Source organism: Giraffa tippelskirchi, chromosome X (genome assembly GCF_054371585.1).
Source record: "Giraffa tippelskirchi isolate mGirTip1 chromosome X, T2T-mGirTip1v1.2.pri, whole genome shotgun sequence".
In the NCBI taxonomy this organism is placed as follows: Eukaryota; Metazoa; Chordata; class Mammalia; order Artiodactyla; family Giraffidae; genus Giraffa; species Giraffa tippelskirchi.
In genome coordinates this window covers 51,120,016-51,146,911 of record NC_137289.1, presented here as the reverse complement: position 1 = coordinate 51,146,911, position 26,896 = coordinate 51,120,016, and the positions used below count along the sequence as shown (strand labels likewise).

Here is a 26,896-nt window from a genome sequence, read left to right as displayed (position 1 = left end):
TATTTTACTTTGCATAATGCTCTCAAGGTCCATCCATGTTATTGCAAACAGCAAGATTTCCAAATCATCAATTTTTAATAAATGGTAATATTCAGTTGTCAAGTGTGTGTGGAAAATAGGTACATTCATACACAGCCCATGATAATATAAATTGACCCAGGCCTTCAAAAATGTAAATTTTTGCAATATATATCAATGTCTTACATATATATCAAACTATGATATGTATCAAATAATATTATATATATATATATTCAGAAGTCTGATATATATATATATATATATCTTATATATATATCAAATATTTATATTTATAACAATATATCAAACCCTGAGCTATCAGGGTTTCCCTGGTAGCTCAGTTGGTAAAGAATTTGCCTGCAATGAAAGAGACCCCAGTTTGATTCCTGGGTCGGGAAGATCCACTGGAGAAGGGTTAGGGTACCCACTCCAGTATTCTTGGGCTTCCCTTGTGGCTCAGCTGGTAAAGAATCTGCCTGCAATGCAAGAGACCTGGGTTCAATCCCTGGGTTGGGAAGATCCCCTGGAGAAGGGAAAGGCTATCCACTCTAGTATTCTGGCCTAGAGAATTCAGTCCATGGGGTTGCAAAGAGTCAGACACGATTGAATGACTCTCACATCAAAGTCTTAAAATATTTATAACTTTTAACTCAGTATACTCTACTTCTAGAAATCTATCCAGAAGAAACATTGTAATCTAAACATACACCAGGTCATTACAGGTTAATTTCATAATGGTAAAATTTTGCAACAATATCTCCATCAATAAAAAATGATTAAATATATTATGTAAAGTCATCTCTAATGAAATATTATAGAGTTATTATAACCATATTTTCAAAGAATGGTTAAAATTTTGGGAAAATACAATGAAAGAATATTAAATGAAGACAGAATCCAAAACTTTAGATAGATGTGCTTCCAATACTATTTAAAAGAAAATAAGTATTTTTACCTGTAGAGCAAAAATACTTGAAAGAAATATACTAATATATTAGCAGAATTCTGGTAACACAGGGGATTTAATTTTCTTTACAGATTCTCATATTTTCTAAGCTTAACACACTGAATAAGCATATGTATTTATTTTGTAACAAAAATTCTAATCCTGGCCTTTGTTCCATCAGAGCACTGGTCCCCATGTCTCTCTCTCTCTCTCCCCCACTCCTCTGTCCCCTTCATGTGGCTCAGCCTCTTTTCTTCCTTCTTTCACTTTTTTATCAGTCGACTCTGTACCCCCAAGTTCCAGTCCATTAAAGGACCACAACAATTGGCGCACCAGAACAGGGACTTGGGATATGGCAGGTCGGGCAGAGTGACCCCGGAAAGCTTATTGAAGCTGAAGGATCCAACGAACTCACATAGCTTCCTCTTCGGAAAATTGGACTCAAGGGGGCCCCCAGCCTTCAAAACAGAGATGAAACAACAAACACCCCAGGAGGAAGAAATTCCAATACGAGCCATGGCAGCTCTAAAGATCTCCAGGAAGTGCCACCCTCGGAGACATCAATCTTATAACCCCCCCACCTGGGGACAAATAAAAACCCTTAAAAATTTGGTCTCTCAACAGGGAATGCCACAGAATCCAGAAAACATTTTCCTAGTCATGCTTAGCTTGGTCGCTTGTGCCACCCCTTCACCGGAGGCAAATTAATCATGCATACCCAACCCCCTTTCTTACTACAGGTGATAAAATGGATGGAGAGAAGATCAATTGTTTCTACTAATGACTCTATACATATGCCTTCTTTCTAGAGCATTAAAGGGTCCTCACACCCTGAAGTAGAAGAAAAAACTAATTAACATTTCTCTAGGTTATGAAGTCCTTCCTTTGTGCATGGGACCAACAGAATTCTGACAAACTTAGGCTTTCGCCCTGCCTCCCAAAAAAGACTTTCGGACTTTGCTTTAATTGTAAACCATGGTTACACTACAAAAACCTTAGGGAAAGAATTCACTACCATGACAAAGGACTTCTTGAGTGACTTAACAGAAAAATCTCCCCACCTTGCCTTCAAGTCAATAAACAGATTGGGCCTAAACTACAAGACACCTGGAAACCTGTTGCAAGCACCTAAAAACTTGAAACTTGGAATGGACATTTTACAAGGACATGCTAATAAGACTTTACATTCTGTAACCTGTATTAATTGCTAACTATATACTTGTTAAGAAATGATTCCCTTTTGATTGTGATTGAGATTCTACTCAATATTGTGTTACTCCTGTTCAATCTAATTATAGTACCTGCAACTGGGTACAAGTCAAAATTCATTTATGAAACATACATAATAATGCCTCACTGTATGTACAAAAAGAACTCTTTGTTAAAACATCTGCCTTCTTTCACTAATCTAGAGACTTCAGCTGAGCAACTAGCAGTTTAATTATCTGGGCTAAACCCACGAGGTTGATTTCAAAATATTATTCACAGCATCAGGTCTGAAACTGTAACTTTGGTGTTTATCTTGGTGACTTTATTTGTTGTTTACCATTGCCTTTCTATGAGATTGGTTGATACTAAACAAACTCATATGGTCAGGACCATTTTTACAAATATAATAAAACAGGTGGAGTTGTCAGGACACATTTAACAGGAGGCTTCCTGTGTGCTGTTTTCAGTCTTGCGTGAATTCTATGTTCCTTAACAGCACCTGAATATGGGTGCCAGAGAGCTGGCAAGCCAGCTTTCGGGAATAATAGAAATTCATGTATCTCATTTGTATGGAAATTCCATACCTGAACAGCAGCTATTTACAACTTGTCCCTTCCTATATGTAAAGTAACTTTTACAACCCCCTCTATTGAGAATGATTCTAGCCTCTGGCTTTCTGGATGACTTGTTAGATTTTTGATCCCTGTCTCTGCCAAAAATGGCTATCTTGTAGGAGAGTATATATATATATATATATATATATATATATATATATGCCCACAATATGTTAAATAAACGCCTTTGTTCCATCAGAAAAAAAAAATACTAATCCTTTTAAAAATGTTAGAATACTTTTGACAAATAGACAAATATTCTGGCAAAGTCCAGGATAATAATGAAAAACAAGGAGAAATGAAAATGTTACCACACTTAAGTGGTATGTAATAAAAATAACAAATTTAGTGTATATTAATATAACAAACAAATAAAATTTGTAGTAGGAAAAATGAATTTTTATAAAAATCTGTAGCTGAATATCATGTACCATAGTATAAACTTGCTTAATAAAAATTTAAGAAAGTAAGTAGTCTTTCCTATGTCCCCCTGAAAACGGTAAAAAAACACAAGTAAATCCCATCACTGTGAATATCGTTGAGCATACTTGCTATTTTTCTACCCTAGTGTATTGGCCTACAGTAATAAGGCTTTGTTGATCTGGTTACAATTAATTATCTACAAGAATATTATTGTTTAGCAACTGTTTTCTCTGCTTCCTGTCCAATGATTTATGCTATCTGAGAAAAGAGATGAATTGTTTCTGATTTCTTGCTTCTTTTGTTCTGCTATCAAGAAGCAATTATCCTTGCATTCACTCATCTTAAACATCTCAGTCACTCTTGCCAGGTAAAACAGAAACGAAAGACTCAAATCATTTACTCTCTACTACTAAAACAAAATAAAACAATCCAAAGCTTAGTAGAGATAAAGGATAAGGATAGGATTACAGTTTCCTTTCACTTACTCTGTTTAGAACACTTATCTTACATTAATTCAACATAGAGACTAGACATCAGCTCTGCCTTATGTCTAAATCTACATGTATTAATTTATGCATCAAAGTTCTATGACAAAACAATCTTGAATTTTGGAATCACAATGGTGATCTAATCTTTCACTAAAAAGAAATTCTATAATGTTAACTCTTGCAGGAAGATGGTAGCATGTGTAAACTCAGACTAATTCATATTTGTTTTTGTTCAATTTTAGATTCACTTGGTAGAGAATAGCAAATTTTTATAGTTGGAGGAAAATTCAAGATCATTTAGTCCAACCTTGACATTCTACAAAAGGGGCCAAGACTTAGATTAAATGACTTGAATAAAATTTGAGTGCTTTCTCAACTATACCATGTTGTCTCTTTCTAATTATAAAAGCTAGTAAAATGTTATATAAAGAACTGTCTGTATATAACTGGACAAAGAGCTTAATCATTACTTATAGATATGTCATTCATCCTCACCTCTCCAGCTCCAGGCTCCACTCCTAATTATAATCAACTGATAGAAAGTACAACCTGAGCTCCCACAATGGGAGACTTCTCTTATCATTACGGTCATGGGGTGAGAGTGGAGAAAAGGGCTCCATTTAGCTACTAAGACAATAGGGAAAGGCAGAAGAAATAAGTTCTTTAATTAGAGTATAGATAAAGGAAAACAAATCAATTTTTTCTTACCACCAAATTAATTTAAAACATCTCAACTCTCTAACTGGAGCCTTGGCTGTATTTTCTCATGTTATAATAAATTTACATTATGAGTTAACTAGGATTCCACAAGGCAGGTGGAAACCTAATAACTATACTTAAAATTTCTATGGAAAAATATGGTGTAAGTCTCAGTAGTCAACTTTTTGAACTTTTGAAATATAGCCTAACTACAAATTAAGGATTGCCTGGATATACCTACAAGACTCAAAACATACACATACACTCACAATTATATGAATATGTAGATGAATATGTAAAAGAACAAATAAACTAGCTAATGAGTAAGTGAATAGAAAAATTAGAGACATACTTATGGGAAGAACAGAGAAAAAACCCTGAAAAATTTAGGAGACCAGTAATTTTTTTACCCTCCTGGAAATAATCACAAAAAACTCACAACCTTTTTCTGCTCCTGAATATTTCCTGCTCCACTAACTACACCCAAAACTTCGTACCTCTGGATGCAGGTAAGGAACACTATAGAGGACAGGAGAAGGTGACTAGGTAAAGGAACAACAGAATGCTAATTTCATACTAAATTTTGGTTGTCTAAATAGATAAAGCAGTTAACACACCGGGTCAGTAGAGTCAGCAGGACTTTCAAATATATTCAGGTACTCAATGATGTCCTTGAGATCTTGGGTCATTTGTTTCAGCTGAGCATCTACATTTTCTGCTAACTTGTAACTGAAAAGGCAGGTAAAATAAAGGGATTAACAAAAAAATGTTTTCTCCACTATGCACTGTTACTGACATACAAAGAATGATACTGCCAACTGAATTTGCCCTCATTCCCCTACCTTCTCACTGTGTCTCAGTTATGACTAACAGCACATTTTTATGGATGTAGCATTCAAGAACATATTCAAAAAAGACTCCATAGATGAAGGCTTTTATGCACTTTGCCATTTTTACAGTCACCCATTACCTCACCTATTAGATATCAGAATAAATCCATAGGTTACTTAGCTAGGTTACTTATGAGAAGTCATTTTGGTGTTTAGTGATTTTAAGAAATGTTGAGATGTCTGCAACAATTTTGAATACATAAATTTTCAAAGTAAAATCTCATACAAATACACTCCATCATCCAAGAAAAAATATTTTAAGAAATGAGATTCATAACAATCAAAGTCAGAAAAATCTGTTGAGTTCACAACAAATTGATTAGTTGGCTGAATTCTCAAGATTTCTACCCCAAGCATTTGTGTGTGCACACACACACAGTTAACCGAATCAATGAATATGTTTATGAGAATTAAAGGGAGCAGAGGATTTTTCAATGTCTATCAGTTTAGTTCAGTTCAGTTGCTCAGTCATGGCTGACTCTGCGACCCCATGGACTACAACACGCCAGGCCTCCCTGTCCATCACCAACTCCCGGAGTCTACCCAAACTCATGTCCATCGAGTCGGTGATGCCATCCAACCATCTCATCCTCTGTCGTCCCCTTCTCCTCCCGCCCTCAATCTTTCCCAGCATCAGGGTCTTTTCAAATCAGTCAGTTCTTCCCATCAAGTGGCCAAAGTATTGGAGTTTCAGCTTCAACATCAGTCCTTCCAATGAATATTCAGGACCGATTTCCTTTAGGATGGACTGGTTGGACCTTCTTGCAGTCCAAGGGACTCTCAAGAGTCTTCTCCAACACCACAGTTCAAAAGCATCAATTCTTCTGCGCTCAGCTTTCTTTATACTCCAACTGTCACATCCATACATGACTACTGGAAAAACCATAGTCTTGACTAGATGGACCTTTGTCTATAAAGACTAAATAATTCAATTAAATTTATTTGTAACTACTGCCTTTCTGTCCCAAAGTACTTATAGATAATTGGTTATCTAGATTGTTGAAGATTCTAGTAAAGATTCCAACGCAATATAAATCTGACTACCTAAAAGCAACAAGAAAGAAACTAATGTTTCTTTGACCTACAGGTAGGATCACATGGCTGAAAATGTAACCCTATGTTTCCAAGAAAATAATAGAATACATTGGATAATCAGTGCAATGAAAAGATTCACAAAGGCTGAAATACAAAAGAAGAAACAGAGAGCTAGGGTTCATACAGATTAGCTGTACTTACCTACAAGAACTTTTAGAACCAACACCCAAAAAAGATGTCCTTTTCATTATAGGGGACTGGAATGCAAAAGTAGCACATCAAGAAACATCTGGAGTAACAGGCAAATTTGGCCTTGGAGTACAGAATGGAGCAGGGCAAAGGTAATAGAGTTTTGCCAAGAGAATGCACTAGTAATAGCAAACACCCTCTTCCAACAACACAAGAGAAGAATCTACACATGGATATCACCAGATGGTCAACATCGAAATCAGACTGATTATATTCTTTGCAGCCAAAGATGGAGAAGCTCTATACAGTCAGCAAAAACAAGACTGGGAGCTGACTGTGGCTCAGATCATGAACTCCTTATTGCCAAATTCAGACTTTAATTGAAGAAAGTAGGGAAAACCACTACACCATTCAGGTATGACCTATATCAAATCCCTTATGATTATACAGTGGAAGTCAGAAATAGATTTAAGGAACTAGATCTGATAGACAGAGTGCCTGATGAACTATGGACAGAGGTTCGTGACACTGTACAGGAGACAGGGATCAAGACCATCCCCACGGAAAAGAAATGCAAAAAAGCAAAATGGCTGTCTGAGGAAGCCTTACAAATAGCTGTGAAAAGAAGAGAAGTGAAAAGCAAAGGAGAAAAATAAAGATATTCCCATTTGAATGCAGAGTTCCAAAGAATAGCAAGGAGAGATAAGAAAACCTTCCTCAGCGATCAATGCAAAGAAATAGAGGAAAACAACAGAATGGGAAAGACTAGGGATCTCTTCAAGAAAATTAGAGATACCAAGGGAATATTTCATGAAAAGATGGGCTTGATAAAGGACAGAAATGTTATGGACCTAACAGAAGCAGAAGATATTAAGAAGAGGTAGCAAGAATACACAGAAGAACTGTACAAAAAAGATCTTCATGGCCCAGGTAATCATGATGGTGTGATCACTCACCTAGAGCCAGACATCCTGAAATGTGAAGTCAAGTGGGCCTTAGAAAGCATCACTACAAACAAAGCTAGTGGAGGTGATGGAATTCCAGTTGAGCTATTTCAAATCCTAAAAGATGATGCTGTGAAAGTGCCACACTCAATATGCCAGCAAATTTGGAAAACTCAGCAGTGGCCACAGGACTGGAAATGGTCAGTTTTCATTCCAATCCCAAAGAAAGGCAATGCCAAAGAATGTTTAAACTACCGCACAATTGTACTCATCTCACACGCTAGTAAAGTAATGCTCAAAATTCTCCAAGCCAGGCTTCAGCAATACGTGAACTGTGAACTTCCAGATGTTCAAGCTGGTTTTAGAAAAGGCAGAGGAACCAGAGATCAAATTGCCAACACCTGCTGGATCATCAAAAAAGCAAGAGAGTTCCAGGAAAACATCTCTTTCTGCTTTATTGACTATGCCAAAGCCTTTGACTGTGTGGATTACAATAAACTGTGGAAAATTCTGAAAGAGATGGGCATACCAGACCACCTGACCTGCCTCTTGAGAAACCTGTATGCAGGTCAGGAAGTAACAGTTAGAACTAGACATGGAACAACAGACTGGTTCCAAATAGGAAAAGGAATACGTCAAGGCTGTATATTGTCACCCTGGTTATCTAACTTATATGCAGAGTACATCATGAGAAACACTGGGCTGGAGGAAGCACAAGCTGGAATCAAGATTGCCGGGAGAAATATCAATAACCTCAGATATGCAGATGACACCACCCTTATGGCAGAAAGTGAAGAGGAACTAAAAAGCCTCTTGATGAAAGTGAGAGAGGAGAGTGAAAAACCTGGCTTAAAGCTCAACATTCAGATCATGGCATCTGGTCCCATCACTTCATGGGAAATAGATGGGGAAACAGTGGAAACAGTGGCAGACTTTATTTTTTTAGGCTCCAAAATCACTGCAGATGGTGATTGCAGCCATGAAATTAAAAGATGCTTCCTCCTTGGAAGGAAAGTTATGACCAACCTATACAGCATATTAAAAAGCAGAGACATTGCTTTGCCAACAAAGGTCCTTCTAGTCAAGGCTATGGTTTTTCCAGTAGTCATGTATGGATGTGAGAGCTGGACTGTAAAGAAAGCTGAGCACTGAAGAATTGATGCTTTTGAACTGTGGTGTTGGAGAAGACTCTTGAGAGTCCCTTGGATTGCAAGGAGATCCAACCAGTCTATCCTAAAGGAGATCAGTCCTGGTGTTCATTGGAAGGACTGATGTTGAAGCTGAAACTCCAATACTTTGGCCACCTCATGCGAAGAGTTGACTCATTTGAAAAGACCCCAATGCTGGGAAGGACTGGGGGCAGGAGGAGAAGGGGACAACAGAGCTGAGATGGTTGGATGGCATCACCGACTCGATGGACATATGTTTGGGTAGACTCCAGGAGTTTGTGATGGACAGGGAGGCCTGGCATGCTGTGATTCATGGGGTCGCAGGGAGTTGGACATGACTAAGCGACTGAACTGAACTGAACCACGTTTTATACATCTACAAAAAGTTAACTTCCAAGGTTTTAAAAAATAAGCTCAGTCTTAACTCACTAATAAGCCATTGATAAAATCAATCAGATTTAGTTTATGTAGCACATTCATACAAGTTCTTCTAATAACATTTTATAATTTTACCTGATTACCAAATCTCAGTTCTAAAGAAATAAAGTTACTGTGGGAATACTGGCAATATATTGACCAAAGGTAAAGACTAAATCGCACACAAATAAAATATATTCAATCTAAGACATTGACAAAACCATTCAATGTTTAAAAGCCACACAGTCTGTCCCTAGATTAACAAATTTCCTTTAAAATAAGAAATGGATTTATCACTGAAGCAATCTTTTGAACATTAGATTTAAAAGAGTCAGTATAAATAGGAGGTCATATATATTCTATAATATCATGATACCACACACACAAAATTTGTATTTCTAGTTTAAGAACAAACTTGACAAATATAAAAGCTTTACAGTGGTCATGTATAACCTGAGACTAATAACAGTGTACAAAATGCTATAAAAACAAAACTGCCAGAATGACTATTTCATTTTCAAGCATCCTGAAAACATAAACAGCAGTCAAATAAGTTGATAAACGGCAACTACCAGAACTTGCACTTTTCTCCCGATTTTTATTTCCTGCCTTCAAAACCATTTTTACCTTTTTTAGTAGCTAAGACCTGCCCTATTACTCAATCTTTATTTAGTTACTTACGTCTTCTCATGCTCATCTATATACCATGAATAAACAGACCCACTATGGTCCTTTAGAGACTCCTCCAAGGGGATTAAGAGATATTCCAGTTCCTTCTGCTGTGACAGGATAAAATCCAATTCTTGTTCCAGCCTGAAAAAAAGTCAATAGAAGGGCTGATGAAAGGAATTTGGAGTGACAAAATAAATGTCAATAACAAGGAAAAACAACTAGACAAAGAAACAGATATTTAACCTTCCAACCTAGGGAAGCTAAGGTTCTACCTTTTCTGATCCAGTTTCACTTTTTCTACTTCTCCATGTAAAGCAGTTATCTATAAAGGAAAATAAGAATATAATAGTGTAAACATTTGAATTTATATTGCAACTGTCAGGCAGTATTTATTTTGTAATATACACTTGAAGTATGAAAGAGTTCCTAATTTAGGGCACTTATTAACTAAGGAAAATATTTTTAAGTTTATCACTAATATTGGAAAGAAAAATTAACCATGAAACATGGGTCTATTCTCTTGTGTTCATCAGAAAATACTTATACAATGCAGATAAATTAATGAGAACATCTTCTTACCTTCTCACCATTCTTCATCAATGTATAGTCCCAAGCATTGACCAGAGTGGCCTGGTGAAGAAAGTATTTCTCTTGATCCTCTAACTCAAGGCTCCATTTGTTTACCAGACCATCCAGCTGACCATAAGTCATCACAGGAGTTATGATTGCACTAAAAAGAAGGATACAGTATGATCGAATGATCATGCTTTCCAAAGTGTGATCAGATTTTTAAAAATATAACACAGGAGAACTTAAGAGAAAAAAATACCACATTTTACAGGCATTTCTCTGACCTGCTCCCCAACAAAACCACCATAACTGGTAAACATTATTTTAAAAACAACCATTCAAAGTCTCTGGAAGTTATCCTAAGGAAATACAGCAAATATACTATAAATCTTTCAGAAAAAAGTTAGGAGAAAATCTTTGGAACCTAGGCAAAGAGTTCTTAAACTTGACACTAAAAGCACAGTTCATTAGAGGAAAAATTGATAAATCAGACCTTGTCAATTAAGTTTTGTTTGGTGAAACACTCTTTAAAAGATGAAAAGATAAATTACAGAGTTAAAAAAAAAAACTGTTCATAAACCACATATCTGACAAAGAGCAGGTATCTAGAAAACATAAAACTCTCAAAACTCAGCAAAAAAAATTCAGGTAGAAATGGACAAAAGATATGAACAGACACTTCACCAAAGAGAATATGCAGATGGGAAATAAACATGTGAAAAGATGTCCAACATCATTAGTCATCAGGGGAATGCATATTAAAACTACTATGAGCTAGAGAAGACTCTTGAGAGTCCCTTGGACTGCAAAGAGATCAAACAAGTCAATCCTAAAGAAAATCAACCTTGAATATTCATTGGAAGGACTGATACTAGAAGCTGAAGCTCCAATGCTTTGGCCATCTGATGCAAAGAGTTGACTACTGGAAAACACCCTGATGCTGGTAAAGATTGAGGGTAGGAGAAGAAGGGAGTAACAGGATAAGATGGCTGGATGGCATCACCAACTCAATGGACATGAGTTTGAGCAAACTCTGGGAGAGAGTGAAGGACAGGGAAACCTGGCATACTGCAGTCCATGGGATGGCAGAGTCGGACATGACTGAGCAACTGAACAACAAAAATTTAAAAAAAATAGTGACAACACCAAATCCTGGTGAGAATGTGGACAATCTGGATCTCTCATACATTGTTGTTGGAGAGGTAAAATGGCACAGCCACTCTTGGAAAGATTTACAGCAATTTCCTTAAAAACTAAACTTGCAACTACCATACCACCCAGCAACTGTACAGCTGGGCTGTACAGAGAAATGAGCCTTAGGTTCACCAAAATTGTTAGTTGTTCAGTCGTGTCTGACTCTTTGCAACCCCATGGACCATATCCCAAAAGGATCCTCTGTCCATGGAATTCTCCAGGCAAGAATACTGGAATGGGTAGTCATTCCTTTCTTCAGGGGATCTTCCCAACCCAGGGATTGAACCTGGGTCTCCTGCATTGCAGGAAGATTCTTTACCATCTGAGCTACCAGGGAAGCCTAGGTTCACCAAAATCCTGTACACAAATGTTCATAGCAGCTTTATTCATAATAGCCCCAAACTGGAAATAAATTATTTCCAAACTGGCATAAATTATAAGAATTCAGGCTCTAGAGCTTGACTGCCTGAATTTTAATCCTGGCTCAACCATCACCAAGTATATGACCAGAGGCAGATTATAAAATCTTAATGTGCTCTAGTTTCCTCATCTATAAAGTGAGAACAAAATAGTACCTAACTCATAATGTTATTGTGAGGATTAAATGATATGATGCGTGTGTAAAGCACTGTCATATTGCTCAACATATAGTAATCACACAGTAAATATTATCTATTATTCGCAATAGTAATAATTGTATTATAATGATATTCAGAAGACAAAAGTATCCTTTTAGTTGTTTAACTTCTAAGAAACAGAAAGCCTTTCTCTAACTGCTCCTTGACTCTGAGTCATTAACCTAACTTTCAAACACTATTCTAAAGATATACAAGCAAACTATATCTTGTGTATGACAAATAAAATGAAACTGATACAAATTTTCAAATGAATACTTACTTAACAGTCGGAGTAAAAGGTATAGATGTAATGCTGACTGGAACAGTGTTATTAATCCCAACTGATGTCAGTGGTTTTAGATTCAAGGTAAAGCTACTAGTGGTAGTAGTAGTGGTGGTGGTGGTAACAGTGGTGGTAGTGGTGGTTGATGCTGTAGCTGAAAAATAAAGTGTATAATGTTAGTAATAAGTAAGAAATTTTAAAACTCAGCACGTCATCATTCAGGATAAAAAAACATAGAAGTGCCTTTTAATGTGAATTTGAATTCAAAGTTGTAATGGGTTTTAACTCAACACTGCTATAATATATGGCAGGCCAGTTATCTGTATTAAGCTTCCTGCTAAAAACTGAAAATCTTGGATAAATGTGTAGAAAAGTAAAATTTATAACCTAACCAGACTTATAACCATTAAAGAAATTGAATCAATCCTCTAAATTCTTCCCATAAAGAAAACTCCAGACCCAGATAACCTCACTGGTAAGTTCTGCTAAACTTTGAAGAAAAGAATAATTATAATCTCACACAAAATCTCTGTACATCTCTAACCTTGCATACTTACTTGAATATATCTGTGTAATTAATCCTAGAAATGAAATTGCTAGACCAAAGGGTCAGCATGCTCTAAATTGTAATTATTTCTTTCCAAATTCCCCTGTCAAAAAGATTTTGCCAATTTGCATTCCTATCAGTAGGGGAGACTGCTGCTTCTCTTCACCATAGCTCATAGTTGGCATACATCTTAGCCAGTATTATAGTTAAAAGCCACAATTTTTTGTGCATTGTTTGTTAAGTGCTCATTATGTAAGAAAGAACTGAAACTGCCATAAAAGTTCAGAAAACCAAGAAAGAACTACAAATAGAAGAGAAGTGGGCAATAAACATGGGGAAGGATAGAGTTACTAAAACTCTATCCTTTTATCTTAGTTCACAAGGGTGGGCATCTATGTTACTGGCAGCCTACGAGAGGGTCTGGCACAAAAAGCTCTAGCTAAACAGGGATAAGATAGGTCAGAATCTCACCTTCAAAAATTTAGAACTCTGGAAAGAATCAGATGGCAGGCAAAAATATGGAAATATTTCCAGAAATATGGAAAGCATCAGACTCTAAGCAGAAATTTGGAAATATTTCCAAACATGTAGAAAGAATCAGACAATAGACAGAGGGAAGCTGAAAGGACTGACAGAGGAAAAACATGAAGTAGAATTAAAGAGTCATGAGCAAGTCAAAATTAAAAATAAGCTAAAATAGTAAGGCAGAAAAAGGGGTAAAGAAACCAAAAAGAAGTTAAAAAAAGATTTTAAAAAAGGCAAAAGGAGAATGGCTGAATTATGCTTATGCAACATTAAATTCAGGAGGTCCCTAAAGCTGACTTTCAAACAACTTCTAAATTCCAATTTCCTTGAAGTTCATTGCCATGATAATACCTGTATTAGTTTTCCACAAGATTTCATTTCCCTTTTGGCCACAAGGATCCTTACAATAATTCCCCCATTCTTTGTGTTAGAAAGTGGAATGGGCAAGAGAAGATCATGCCCAAATATCAAAGATCTCTGGGGTCACCATCACTTAAAACACTGGAGAGATTACAGACTAGATCCCATGTGGCATTCTTTACTGTCATATGTCATATGTCATCACATTCTTCATCTAAGAATAAAAAATCTGATCTGAAAAGAATTCCTTCCTCAGAAATGCTGAAAATTAATGATATTATGAAGACCCCCCCTTTACTGATTAATCATTCTAACATTGTGTAATTACTACATTCAAGACAGAAAAACAGATAAACCATTAAGAAAAACACAAGTCTTTCTTGTAAAGGAGCTTATCTTCACCCAAAGTTTTTTTTTTTTTTTTCCCCTAAGTCAGCATTTCCTGACATGGACAGATGTCCAAAGATAATATATACTTAAGAAAATGGCAAATTCTAAGATTAAGTGTGTGCATCCCATTTTTTGAAAACAAACAAACAAACACATTTAATGTATGTTTGTATGAGTTTGGAAAAAAGGCTGTTAAGGAAAGAACCATTCTGTTTCCTCTAGAGGGTGTGATATATGTATGCATGCACATGTGTATGGTTTCTGTAATATTTAGAAAAGCAACTACCATCACTACAACTAAACAAAGAAATTAACACAAATCAATGCCTCTCCAAAGATGCTGTGTGATACCTTCAGAAAATTAATACCTGTCAGTCTAAACACAAAGGAACCAAGTCATAAAAAAGAGTATGATTATTTTAAAGTTTTTATAGAGTCATAAAAAATGGCATGATTATTTTAAACTTTTTATATAGTATTTATTTTTATTCCTTATTTTTATGGTATTTTTAAAAGGGATAAATCAGCTCTGTCATAGTAGACGATATTAAAATAACAATAATATTTCAACTAATTCCAAAAGAAGCAAGAGTTTTGAGAATGAAGGTTCTATCACAGTCTGATTTTACAAGCTACAACTCTGGTCAAAACTAAATACGAGTCAACTCCATATTATCTGTGTACTAAAAGGAAAGCACTGTTCTATAAATAATAGAAAATAATTACATAACAAATTTGGATTTACATTTAAATAATTCTCATTCTGATAATCTTAAAAATCGTTATATAAAAAAGTGAGTGCTCAATGGGCTATAGTCAGTGTGCTCAGTCGTGTCCAACTCATTGACATCCCATGGACTGTAATCCAGCAGGCTCCCCTGTCCATGGGATTTCCCAGGCAAGAATACTGAAGTGGGTTGCCATTTCCTCCTCCAGAGGATCTTCCTGACCCAGAGATCAAACCACGTCTCCTGCATCTCCTGCACTGGCAGGTGGATTCTTTACCACTATACCACCTGGGAAGCCTAATTAATAGTGAGACCATCCTTTAATTTTCCTATCCTGTCTGACCAACAACTATGTATTTTATTCCATGCTAGGAATGGACAGCATTAGACTCATTTCTTAAGACTCACTTTAGATTCACTTTCTTAAGACTCATGCAAAAGATGAGACTGACAACAAACAAGCTTCTCTTAAACCTTGCTGATTATATCTAGGACAGAAAACAATCCCAAATGGCAATAGATTTACAGACACAGATATCTGAGAGCTGCCCTACAGGGCTAATTTGTGAGATGAATCTGAGCAAGTAAATATACTTGGGGAGAAATAAAGGTGAGTAGGGGGAAAAAAAAACAACTCTGGGCTGGGTAGACTGAGTTGAAACATATCTGATGGGAGGTAGGTTAAGTACACAAGGCAATGGTGGATACATGGGCTGGCAGCAGAGGTACCAGTGTGCAGGAAGGAATTTGAAGACTTAGGTGAGGGTGAGGTACAGCAGCGTCACCAAAGAGCTTGCAAATTCATACTTCACTCACTCAACCCAGGACTGAAGGAATCAATTTTTTGTTCAGCATTTTATAAGGGAAACTATGTGTTACATTTTTTGGCAAATACGGTAACTTGAAAAAGTTCTCAAGCCATACCCTTCATAACGCTCATAGGATGGCCAGTTAGCCAAATACACAGTAGAAACTCAGTTAAGTGTTGGTCATGTAAAAGATGGTGTACATCTCTGTTTATGAATAATTACTTTAAACTTAAGAGGGACTGACTTTAAGCTTATGATAGGTTTGAAGAAAGATTCATTTCAGCCCTAAGCAAACTTTTTAAAGTGAAAACAAACAACACTTCCCTAAAGTGCAGTCTAATTTAAATGGTAGGTTTAAGTAGTAACTGATCTCTAACCACCCAGCTCACAATAGGTAACAGTCAATGGATAACTATAGGTAATAAGCAATGGATAACTAGGGGCTTCCCTGGTGACTCAGATGGTAAAGAATCTGCCTGCAATGCAGGAGACCTGTGTTTGATTCCTGGGTTGGGAAGATCCCCTGGAGAAGGGAATGGCTACCCACTTAAATATTTCTGCCTGGAGAATTCCATGGACAGAGGAGCCTGGTGGGCTACAGTCCATGGGGTCCCAAAGAGTTGGACACGACTGAACAACTAACACTTTCACTAATGGATAACTAAGTTTTCTTTAATTTACAACCTACCTAGTACCTAACTGGCAGAAATAAATTTAGGATACGTCTACAGAAACTCTTGTAATCAACTTTAGGAGAGGATCAACACAGGTCAAACCTTAGATTAATTTTTAGAGAATAAAACTAGGAATCCCAATATATTGGGTCACTTTAAACAGTATGATCAATAATAAAAATGTTTAAGCTTCAAAGTTGAAGAGTTTGATAGCAGCTCTGATTATAGTCATCTAAAAGAAGTAATATCATTGGTATCAACTACCTCCTTCCACTCTTCGACAATTCTCAATATTGATGTACCTTTTGGATACTCCGATGAGATGATCAAAACCAACTGAATCCTAGAAACTAAGGAATACAACCTACTTACTGTTGTTACATTTCCAATGAGCATCCAAATACACCCCAATAATTGTAAAATCTTACTAGATGCAACAGAAGCTGCTCCATATGCTCCAGAGAAATTTAATCCAAATCCCAAAGATGTACCTCCAAACATTCCAGCTGAAGTTACTGGGGCACCAACTGCAGAGAATAACATAATACTACCTATTACCCTTTTAATCAGAAATAGTGAATGAAGAATTTATATAGAGTCTTTTTCATCTGAGGAGTCCTTTAGTAACTTTGGCTAAACTTCAAAAAACTATAATCAACCCATTTATATGAAAAGTACAGAAAAGGCATAGATAGAGACAAAAAATAGGTTAGTAGTTGTCTGGGGCTGAGAGATCTTACTGGGATGATAGAAATGTTCTAAAATTAGATTATTGTGATAGTTATACAATTCAGTAAATTTATTAAAAAAAATCACTGAAATACACAAAGTAATTTTCTGACATGTAGACTATACCTCATTAAAGTTAATTTTAAAAAATACTGTGGTCAAAATTTCTTTTCATTTTGTAGGCAATGACATCAAAGACAGGAAAGAAAAAAAAACCTATCAAAGGTCAGAAGTCAAGACTTTGAAAATGGAATTCGTTCAATAATTCTAACTCCCAACCTCAGATAGGGTCATATTCACAACATCTATTATACTTGAGAAAGATATTATATATCAAGAGGTTTCCAGAATCTCAGTCATGTCTCAAGATTAAAATCATCCCTACTTGGAAGAAAATACAACTCAATGTCATTGGTAACCTGCAATTTCAACCAATGTTCACCTATGCCAACTGCACAAGATGATGGGGATGGCAAGCCACCATTTTTCATGCTGAACTAGATATTAGCAATTCCTGGCAAGTTTTATTACCAGAAATGGTGACAATTTTGCTGTAACAGAGCTTTGGGAGGACCATATTACTGCTAGGATTATAATAACAAAGTCTAACGGTTAATATCATGGCACTGTGTGGATGCCTCAAAATACCAGCAGTTTATATGGACCTATAAAAAATAATTACCTAAGATATATACAGAATTCAATATTCTCAACATATGTTATTACTCTACTAATGGAAGATGTGTAGCAAAGAAGTTGGGGTTATGAGATAATTAATGTCCCACTTCTCAGCTCAAAGCATCCAGGTGTTCATCTTTAAGAGGAGAGAACAGGAGACATCTTACAGTGCCATAAAAGTGCAAAACTACAGCTGGTCCTTTTGTCATGTAACACTCCTTATAGGTAAAATGTAAGGATCACAAACCTGCTCTATAAAGAAGAATAAAATACAGCAAGGCTCCAACATTTGTTTCCCATTTTATCTTATTCACAAGGATAATAAGACTTCTTCCCTTCAGACATACTTGGCAAAACTCCCACTCTTCCTATTCCCATTAGCTTCAAGAAGTTGTTTCAAAACATTACAATGTTAATGAATTATATGCTTAAAATCATCACGTTAAGCTGTAATAATCATGTTAATATAAAATTAACAGCGGAAGCCATGACAATTAGGTTCTTAAGCAAAGCTACTACTGATATCAGCAATTACAGTTGGGATCGAGCATAATGATAACTTATGAGATGTCGGAGATCCATAGCTTATACTGGCAAATTGAGTTAAGTGGCCTAATGTGAAATAATAGTATTTCCTTGGCAACCAGTAACTTACACGAGGGCCCAGTAGCAGCAATGCAGGTAGAAGAATTTGAAAACGAGGTAAATAGCATGGTGCTCGAACTAGCAGAGGCAGCACGAGTAGATGCTGGAGTAACCCTAAATTAAAGTAACAAGCAAAAAAAAGTCAAAATCATTTTTAACAAGTAAACACCATTATAACAAACTTTACTTATATAGAGAAATAACAACAAAGCAAGGAAAATTAAGTATTGTGATATTTAATAAGTATGACATAGTAAAATCCTGATTTAAAAAATAGTTCATCAGTACTGCTTAGTACGGGCTTCCCAGGTGACTCAGTGGTAAAGAATCTGTTTGCCAGTGCAGAAGATGTGAGTTCAATCCCTGGGTCAGGAAGATCCCCAGAAGAAGGAAATTGCAACCCACTCTAGTATTCTTGCCTAGAGAATCCCACTGAGAGGAGCCTGGTGGGTTACAGTCCACGTGTATGCTCAGTCACTCAGTTGTGTTCAACTCTTTGTGATCCCATGGATTGTAGCCCACCAGGCTCCTCTGTCCATGGGATTTCCCAGGCAAGAATATTTGGGCTTGGTGGCTCAGATGGTAAAGAATCTGCCGGCAATGCAGGAGACCTGGGTTGGATCCTTGGGTTGGGAAGATTGCCCTGGAGAAGGAAATAGCAACCCATTCAGTATTCTTGTTTAGAAAATCCCATGGACAGAGAAGCCTGGTGGGCTACAGTCCATGGGGTCACAAAGAGTTGGACACAACTGAGCAACTAACACTTTCACTTTCCAACACAGAAGATTACATGTTGTATGATTCTATTTATATGAAATGTCCAGAAAAGGCAAATCCATAGACAGAAAGTATAATAGTGGTTAGCTACCAGGAGCTGGGAGGAGAGGGTAATGAGGAGTGACTGCTAACGGTTACACGGTTTCTTCTTGGGGTGATGAGAATGTTCTTGAATTACATAGTAGTGATAGTTACACACTCTGTGAATATGTTTTTTTTTTACAAAAAACACTGAATTGTATATTTTAAAAGGGTGAATTTTAAAATATATGAATTATACCTTAATTATCTCATTATTTTAAAAATACATGATCATCTCAATAGAAGCAGAAAAAGCATTTGAGAAAATCCAACACTTTTTCATGATGAAAATACTCAACAAACTAGAAAAAGAAGGGAACTTCTTACATGTGATTAAGGGTATTTATGAAAAACTTATAGCTAACATCATTCTTAATAGTGAAAGACTGAATACTTTTCCACTGCCACCAAAAACAAAACAAGGATGTCTGCTCTTACCACTTCAACAATACATAAGAAGTTTTTGCCAGGATAACTAAGCAAGAAAACGATTAAAGGACGCCAGATTGCAAAGAAGAAGTAAAATTATCTCTATTAACAGATGATATGATCATGAATACATAACCACCTGAGGAATCCACAAAAAATCTATTAGAACAATAAACAAGTTCTGCAAAGTTGGAGGATACAAGATCAATATAAAAATAAATTTCAAGTCTATATATTATCAATGAACAATCCAAAAATGAAATTAAGAATATTTCATTTATGATTATTCAAAATGAATAAAATAGTTATGAACAATCCTAAAAAAGAAATGCAAGCCTTGTATCCAGAAAAACATAAAATATTACTGAAAGAAAGACATCCTAAATAAATGGAAAGATCTCATGTGCATGGATCAGAAAATTTTATATTGTTAAGATGGTGTGGTAGACAGAAAAATGGTCCCCCAAAGATGGTCACATCCTAACACCCAGAGACTGTGAACACATTACTTTATTTGACAAAAGAGCTTTATAGATGAGGTAATGGTTAAATTGGTTAAGTAACTTGATATAGGGAGTTTATTCTGGATTATCCAGGTAAGCAAAACTAAGAACATGAATCCTTAAATGTAGAGATCCTTTCCAGGTTGTGGTCAGAAGAAGATGGTGACTAAACAAGAATGGTCAGAAAGATGCAAAGCTGTTGGTCCAAAGGCCACCTAACACTTGAAATCACACTTAATGTCATCAGTCATTAGGGACTTGCAAATCAAAACCACAATGAGATGCTGTTTCATAGCGAATAGAATGGCTAAGGGTTTCCCTTGTGGCTCAGCAGGTAAAGAATCTGCCTGCAGTGCAGGAGGCCTGAGTTCAATACCTGGGTTGGGAAGATCCCCTGGAGAAGGGAAAGGCTACCCACTCCAGTATTCTGGCCTAGAGAATTCCATGAACTGTATAGTCCATGGGGTCACAAAGAGTTGAACACAACTGAGCGACATTCACATCAAAAAATCAAAAAGAATGGCTAAAGTAAAAAATACAGATAATATCAAGTGTTGGCAAGGATATGGAGAAATTGGAAACCTCATGCAATGTTGATAGGAATGTAAAACAGTGTAATCTCTTCAAAAAAACTATATGGCATTTTCTCAAAGTGTTCAACATAAAGTTACCATATGACCCAGTAATTCCACTCCTAGGTACACAAACAAAAGATATGATAATATAGATCCATACTCAAATATGTATATGAATGTTCATGCAGCATTATTCATAACAAAGGATGAAAGAAATCAATCCAAATGAATATCAACTGATGAGAGGATGAATAAAATGTGGTATATTAATATACTGGAATTTTATTTGGCCATAAAAAGGAAAAGAATTATTGATATATGCTAAAACATGGATGAGCCTTGAAAACATGCTAAGAGGCTAATCACAAAATGCCATATATTGTATGATTCTATTTATATGAAATGTCCAGAACAGAGCAGTCTATAGAGACAGAAAGCAGATTTGTGGTTGCCAGAACTGGGGAGAAGAAAGAAGGGGCAGTGACTGCTAATGTGCACGGTGTTTCTTTGGTGGATGATGAAAATGTTGTAAAATTGACTTCAGTAATGGCTGCATAACTCTGTGAATATCCTAAAAACCAATTAATTGTACACTCTAAATTGGTAAATTATGTGGTATGTGAATTATACAATAAGTCTGTGAGAAAAAATAATAAATAGAAGTCTGGAATAAAGTTTCAGAAAACATTACTTGGCCGCTTGCTTGAAAATTTAAAATAAAAACTACAAAAGAAATAGTTTGAGAAATCAAGTACATAAAGACACAAATAAGATTAACTGGTTAACAGAAAACAGTTTATCTTTTCATCCTCATTATAGATCACTGCACAGGGCACATGATACTAAGTGCTCAATAAACATTTGTGCTGAATTGAACCAACCTTTTCCAGACTCCAATAGATAATTACAGATAGTCTTCCTTTTCAAAGGGAAAAAAAGTGCTTAATAAGTAACTGCATTTGAATCTATTGCTGCCTACATCCAACTGTTAAACAATTCATGGCAATAAATAAGACTCTGCTATCCAAAACATGAAGGGCCACTGGGGGTTTGGGGACAGGGAGGAGATGCCAGGAAGGAATTGGGAACATTACCACCTACCTCCAACTATCATGGGGAATTGCCCTGGCGGCCCAGTGACTAAGACTCTGAGTCCCCAATGTGAGGAGCCTGGATTCAAACCTTGGTCAGGAAACTAGATTCCACATGCAGTAACTAAGATCCTGTGTGCCGCAACTAAGACCCAGTGCAGCAAAATAAATAGATTAATTTAAAAAACTGAAGCCTACTATACAGAGTGAAGTAAGTCAGGAAGAAAAACACCAATACAGTCTATTAACACATATATATGGAATTTAGAAAGATGGTAATGATGACCCTATATGCAAGACAGCAAAGAGACACAGATATGAAGAACAGACTTTTGGACTCTGTGGGAGATGGCGAGGGTGGGATGATTTGAGAGAATAGCACTGAAACATGTATCTTACCATATGTGAAAGAGATCACCAGTCCAAGTTCGATACATCAACAGGGCACTCAAAGCTGGTGCACTGGGACAACCCTATGGAATGGCATGTGGAAGGAGGTGGGAGGGGGATTCAAGATGGGGGACACATGGACACCCATGGCTGATTCATGTCAATGTATGGCAAAAACCACTACAATATTGTAAAGTAATTAGCCTCCAATTAAATTAATTAAAAAAAAACCAAATCACGAGATATTCCATGTTCCTGTGTAGGAAGAATCAACATTGTGAAAATGACTATACTACCAAAAGCAATCTACATATTCAATGCGATCCCTATCAAATTACCAATGGCATTTTTCACAGAACTAGAACAAAAAATTTCACAATTCATATGGAAACACAAAAGACCCCAAATAGCCAAAGTAGTCTTCAGAAAGAAGAATAGAGCTGGAGGAATCAACCTTCCTGACTTCAGATTATACTACAAAGCTACAGTCATCAAGACAGTATGGTACTGGCACAAAAACAGAAACATAGACCAATGGAACAAGATAGAAAGCCCAGAAATAAACCCATGCACCTACTGGTACCTTATTTTTGACAAAGGAGGCAAGAATATACAATGAGGAAAAGACAGCCTCTTCAATAAATGGTGCTGGGAAAACTGGACAGCTACATGTAAAACAATGAAATTAGATAGCTTCCTAACACCATACACAAAGATAAATTCAAAATGGATTAAAAACCTAAATGTAAGACCATGAACTATAAAAAGCCCTTAGAGGAAAACATAGGCAGAGCACTCGATGACATAAATCAAAGCAAGATCCTCTATTGACCCACCTCCCAGAGTAATGGAAATAAAAACAAAAGTAAACAAGTGGGACCTTATTAAACTTAAAAGCTTTTGCACAGCAAAGGAAACTATAAGCAAGGTGAAAAGACAACCCTCAGAATGGGAGAAAATCATAGCAAATGAAACAACTGACAAAGGACTAATTTCCAAAATATACAAGCAACTCATACAACTCAATGCCAGAAAAACAAACAGCCCAACCAAACAATGGGGAAAAGACCTAAACAGACATTTGTCCTAACAAGACATACAGATGCCTAACAAACACATGAAAAGATGCTCAACATCACTCATGATTAAAGAAATGCAAATCAAAACCACAATGAGATATCACCTCACACAGGTCAGAATGGCCCTCATCAAAAAGTCTACAAACAATAAAGCTGGAGAGGGTGTGGAAAAAAGGGAGCACTCTTGCACTGTTGGTGGGAATGTAAATAGATACAGCCACTATGGAAGACGGTATGGAGATTCCTTAAAAAACTAGGAATAAAACCACCATATGACCAGCATTCCCACTCCTAGGCATATATCCTGAGGGAACCAGGGTTAAAAAAGACACACGTATCCCACTGTTCATTGCAGCACTATTTATAATAGCTAGAACATGGAAGCAACCTAGATGTCCATCAACAGATAATGGATAAAGAAGTGGTACATATACATGATGGAATATTACTCAGCCATATAAAGGAACACATTTGAGTCAGTTCTAATGAGATGGATGAACCTAGAGCCTATTATACAGAGTAAAGTGAGTCAGAAAGAGAAAGATAAATATCATATTCTAACGCATATATATGGAATCTCGAAAAATGGTACAGAAGATTTTATTTACAGGGCAGCAATGGAGAAACAGACATAGAGAACAGACTTATGGACATGGAAGAGGGGAGGAGAGGGTGAGATGTATGGAAAGAGTAATGTAGCAACTTACATTACCACATGTAAAATAGACAGCCAACAGGAATTTGCTGTATGGCTCAGGAAACTCAAACAGGGCTCTGTATCAACCTAGAGGGGTGGGATGGGGAGGGAGGTGGGAGGGAGGTTCAAAAGGGAGGGGATATATGTATACCTATGGCTGATTCATGTTGATGTTTGACAGAAAATAACAAAATTCTGTAAAGCAACTATCCTTCAATAAAATAATAAAAAGAAAAAAATTTTAATGGTAGCATTTCATTATTTAAAAATATAATAGAATAAAATGTATATCATAGAATATCCCTATGTTTCATTTAAGAGAAGCACCACCTGTATAACATATATACTTTTAAAGAAATAACCAATTATCACAAAGGTGTTTTAATATTTCTAATTCAATACCTACCAGTGAGACTAAATTTTTATTATGGGTTTAATGGTTACTTTAATTTCTTCATTCAAAATTGCCCATTCATATCATCTGCCCATTTTCTCATTGGATTAATGTCTTCTTATTACTGATTTTTAATAAAAGTATATATCAAAGCTATTTAGTCAAATGTTGCAAGTACTTCTCAACCCCAGTTTGTAATTTGCTTTTCTTATTTTATTTTGATTTTTCATGTAGTCAAATCTTTCCACTGTTTTCTCCTTTATGGTTTATGCTTCCATACTATGTTTCAAAATTCCTTCAAACATATGAAATGTTCAACCTCATTTTTAGGAGACAATCACAAATTATATCTACCTTAAGAACAATTTTACCTAATATATGGGAAGAAATTAAAAAAAAAAACTAGTAATACACTGTTTGAGGACACTGTGAAGAAACGGGCAATTTCTGTGATTTCTAATAGGGAGTGTAAACTGGTATAATTCCTATGAAAAATAAGTGGTCAATGTTTTAAAAAGTACAAATCCATCTTTTGAACCAGTAATACTTCTTTTGGAAATTTATCTACAAAGATATACATCTGTAAAATGACATGTAAAATGATATCCATTGCACCACTGTTTATATTAGCAGAAGAGGAAACAACCCAAACACCCACCAGCAAGGGGCTAGATAAACTATAGCACATGCAGACAATGATGATGCTATAAAAATTCTGAGGAAGCTCTCCATATACTGACTGATGTGAAAAGAGCTACAAAATGTTTAAAATAAGTATATAAAGCTTTAAGTAAAAGCAAGGTACACTGTGTAGAATATACTATTATTTATATTTTTAAAACAAGCAGAGGGCTAAGAATATATATTTTTATTTGCTAGCAAAGCCATAAAGAAACTTTGGAAGGATATATACAATTACAGTGGTTAGCTGAATAGAAGGGGGGAGGGGGGAGGGAGTAATACAAGGTAGATGGGGGACAGTATACTTATTTATACTATGTTTACAGCCTTATTCTTGAACCATTTGACTGACTATATAATATATTTTTAAATTATACTTCAATAAATGGTCCTCTCTCCAACCCAACAATTATTATTTATACATTTTCATATTCGTATTTATACAATTTAAATATTTATGGTTTCATTTTCTAGCTTTAATTCACCTAGTATTTCTTTCAGTTAATCTCTTTAGGCAAAACATAACCCGCTTCCCCCAAATCACCTGGCTAGCCTGCTACTGCAATTCATTTATTCACTATCCCATCCTCTCTCTCCAGATTGGAAATGTCATCTTCATAAACCCAGGTTTGATTCTGTACTTTAAAATTTTTCACTGATTTTTCTTTCTATCCTTGTTCTACAAGAGAGTTCCAATTATTGAAGCACTAGAACTCATTTATTTTTATATTAAATATTTTAAATTTACAGTCAGATAATAAACTTACAATATATTTTCATATGTTTTTCTACAAGCAAGCTATCATTACTTTCCTTAAAAAACAAGAGATGACTAATCTCATGCATTTATCCCCTCCATTTAAACTTTAGAATCTTGTCGAGACCCTCCTTCTTTTCCTTCCCCCAAAGATTCCCATTGTGGTTTTATAAGAATCATATTAAATGCATCAATTAATTTGGAACTAAATGACATTCTTATACTATTGAGTCCATGTATTCTTCATTTATTCATGTCTTCTCTTATATGCCTCAGTAAACTTTTATTGTTATCTTCATATAGATTATGCACATTTTTAAAGTTCACTCTTAGGTACTTCATACTTTTGGTTGAAATTGTTAATGGGAACCTCCTCCATTATATTTCCCAATTACTACTGTTTAAACACGGGAAAGCTATTGTTTTTTGCATTATTTATTTTGTAACTGGCTGCATAAATGAAACCTCTTCACTAGCACTAATTAAATTTACACTTGATTTATGCCCATATTTTAAAATTTTGATCATGTGTCTCAGATACTGGCATAATTTCAGGAGCCTGACCTTAAATCACATACCCAGAGGTAACTAAGGAAACAAATGCCATTTAATATGACTCGCTTTCAAACTAAAGCCTTACTCTTTATTGAAGAGGTTTCAGTAATACGGGCCAGTTACAAAATAAATAATGCAAAACCAATAGCTCTTCTTTTAAAAAACAAAGTCTCATTTTCCTAATCATAGGACTAGAGCAGAGTTTTTCAACATGGCACTGGTGACACTGGACCTGATAATTCTTTATGGCAGAGGGCTGTCCCATGGTAAGATATCAGGCATGTATATTTGGTCTTGTCCCCTTTGTGGGACAAAGATCCTAAACCCCTTGTAACTTCCTAAGTAAGGAGAGAGACAGAACCTTATTTGGGTTTTCTCCACAGTTCCAGAAACAGCTCCAAGAGCAATAAAGGTTTCAGCCA

At 35.9% G+C, this 26,896-nt stretch overlaps 1 protein-coding gene across 4 annotated transcripts in view; it reads right to left on the bottom strand.

The window, feature by feature from the left end:
- Window positions 1–26,896, bottom strand: part of NUP62CL (nucleoporin 62 C-terminal like) — an 84,249-nt gene that overhangs the window by 23,158 nt on the left and 34,195 nt on the right. For 3 of the 4 annotated variants that reach the window (XR_014075740.1, XM_081565370.1, XM_081565371.1), the window contains exons 2-8: window positions 18,476–18,579; window positions 16,842–16,940; window positions 12,378–12,534; window positions 10,296–10,446; window positions 9,989–10,038; window positions 9,726–9,857; window positions 5,018–5,129 (exon numbers count right to left, since the gene is read on the bottom strand). Coding sequence is in view for 3 of the 4 variants with exons in the window: in XM_081565370.1 (XP_081421496.1) it covers window positions 5,018–5,129; window positions 9,726–9,857; window positions 9,989–10,038; window positions 10,296–10,446; window positions 12,378–12,534; window positions 16,842–16,940; window positions 18,476–18,533 (759 nt within the window). In the remaining variant the exon portion in view is untranslated. The remainder of the gene's footprint in view (window positions 1–5,017; window positions 5,130–9,725; window positions 9,858–9,988; window positions 10,039–10,295; window positions 10,447–12,377; window positions 12,535–16,841; window positions 16,941–18,475; window positions 18,580–26,896) is intronic. The other variant, XM_081565372.1, reaches the window with a different exon arrangement.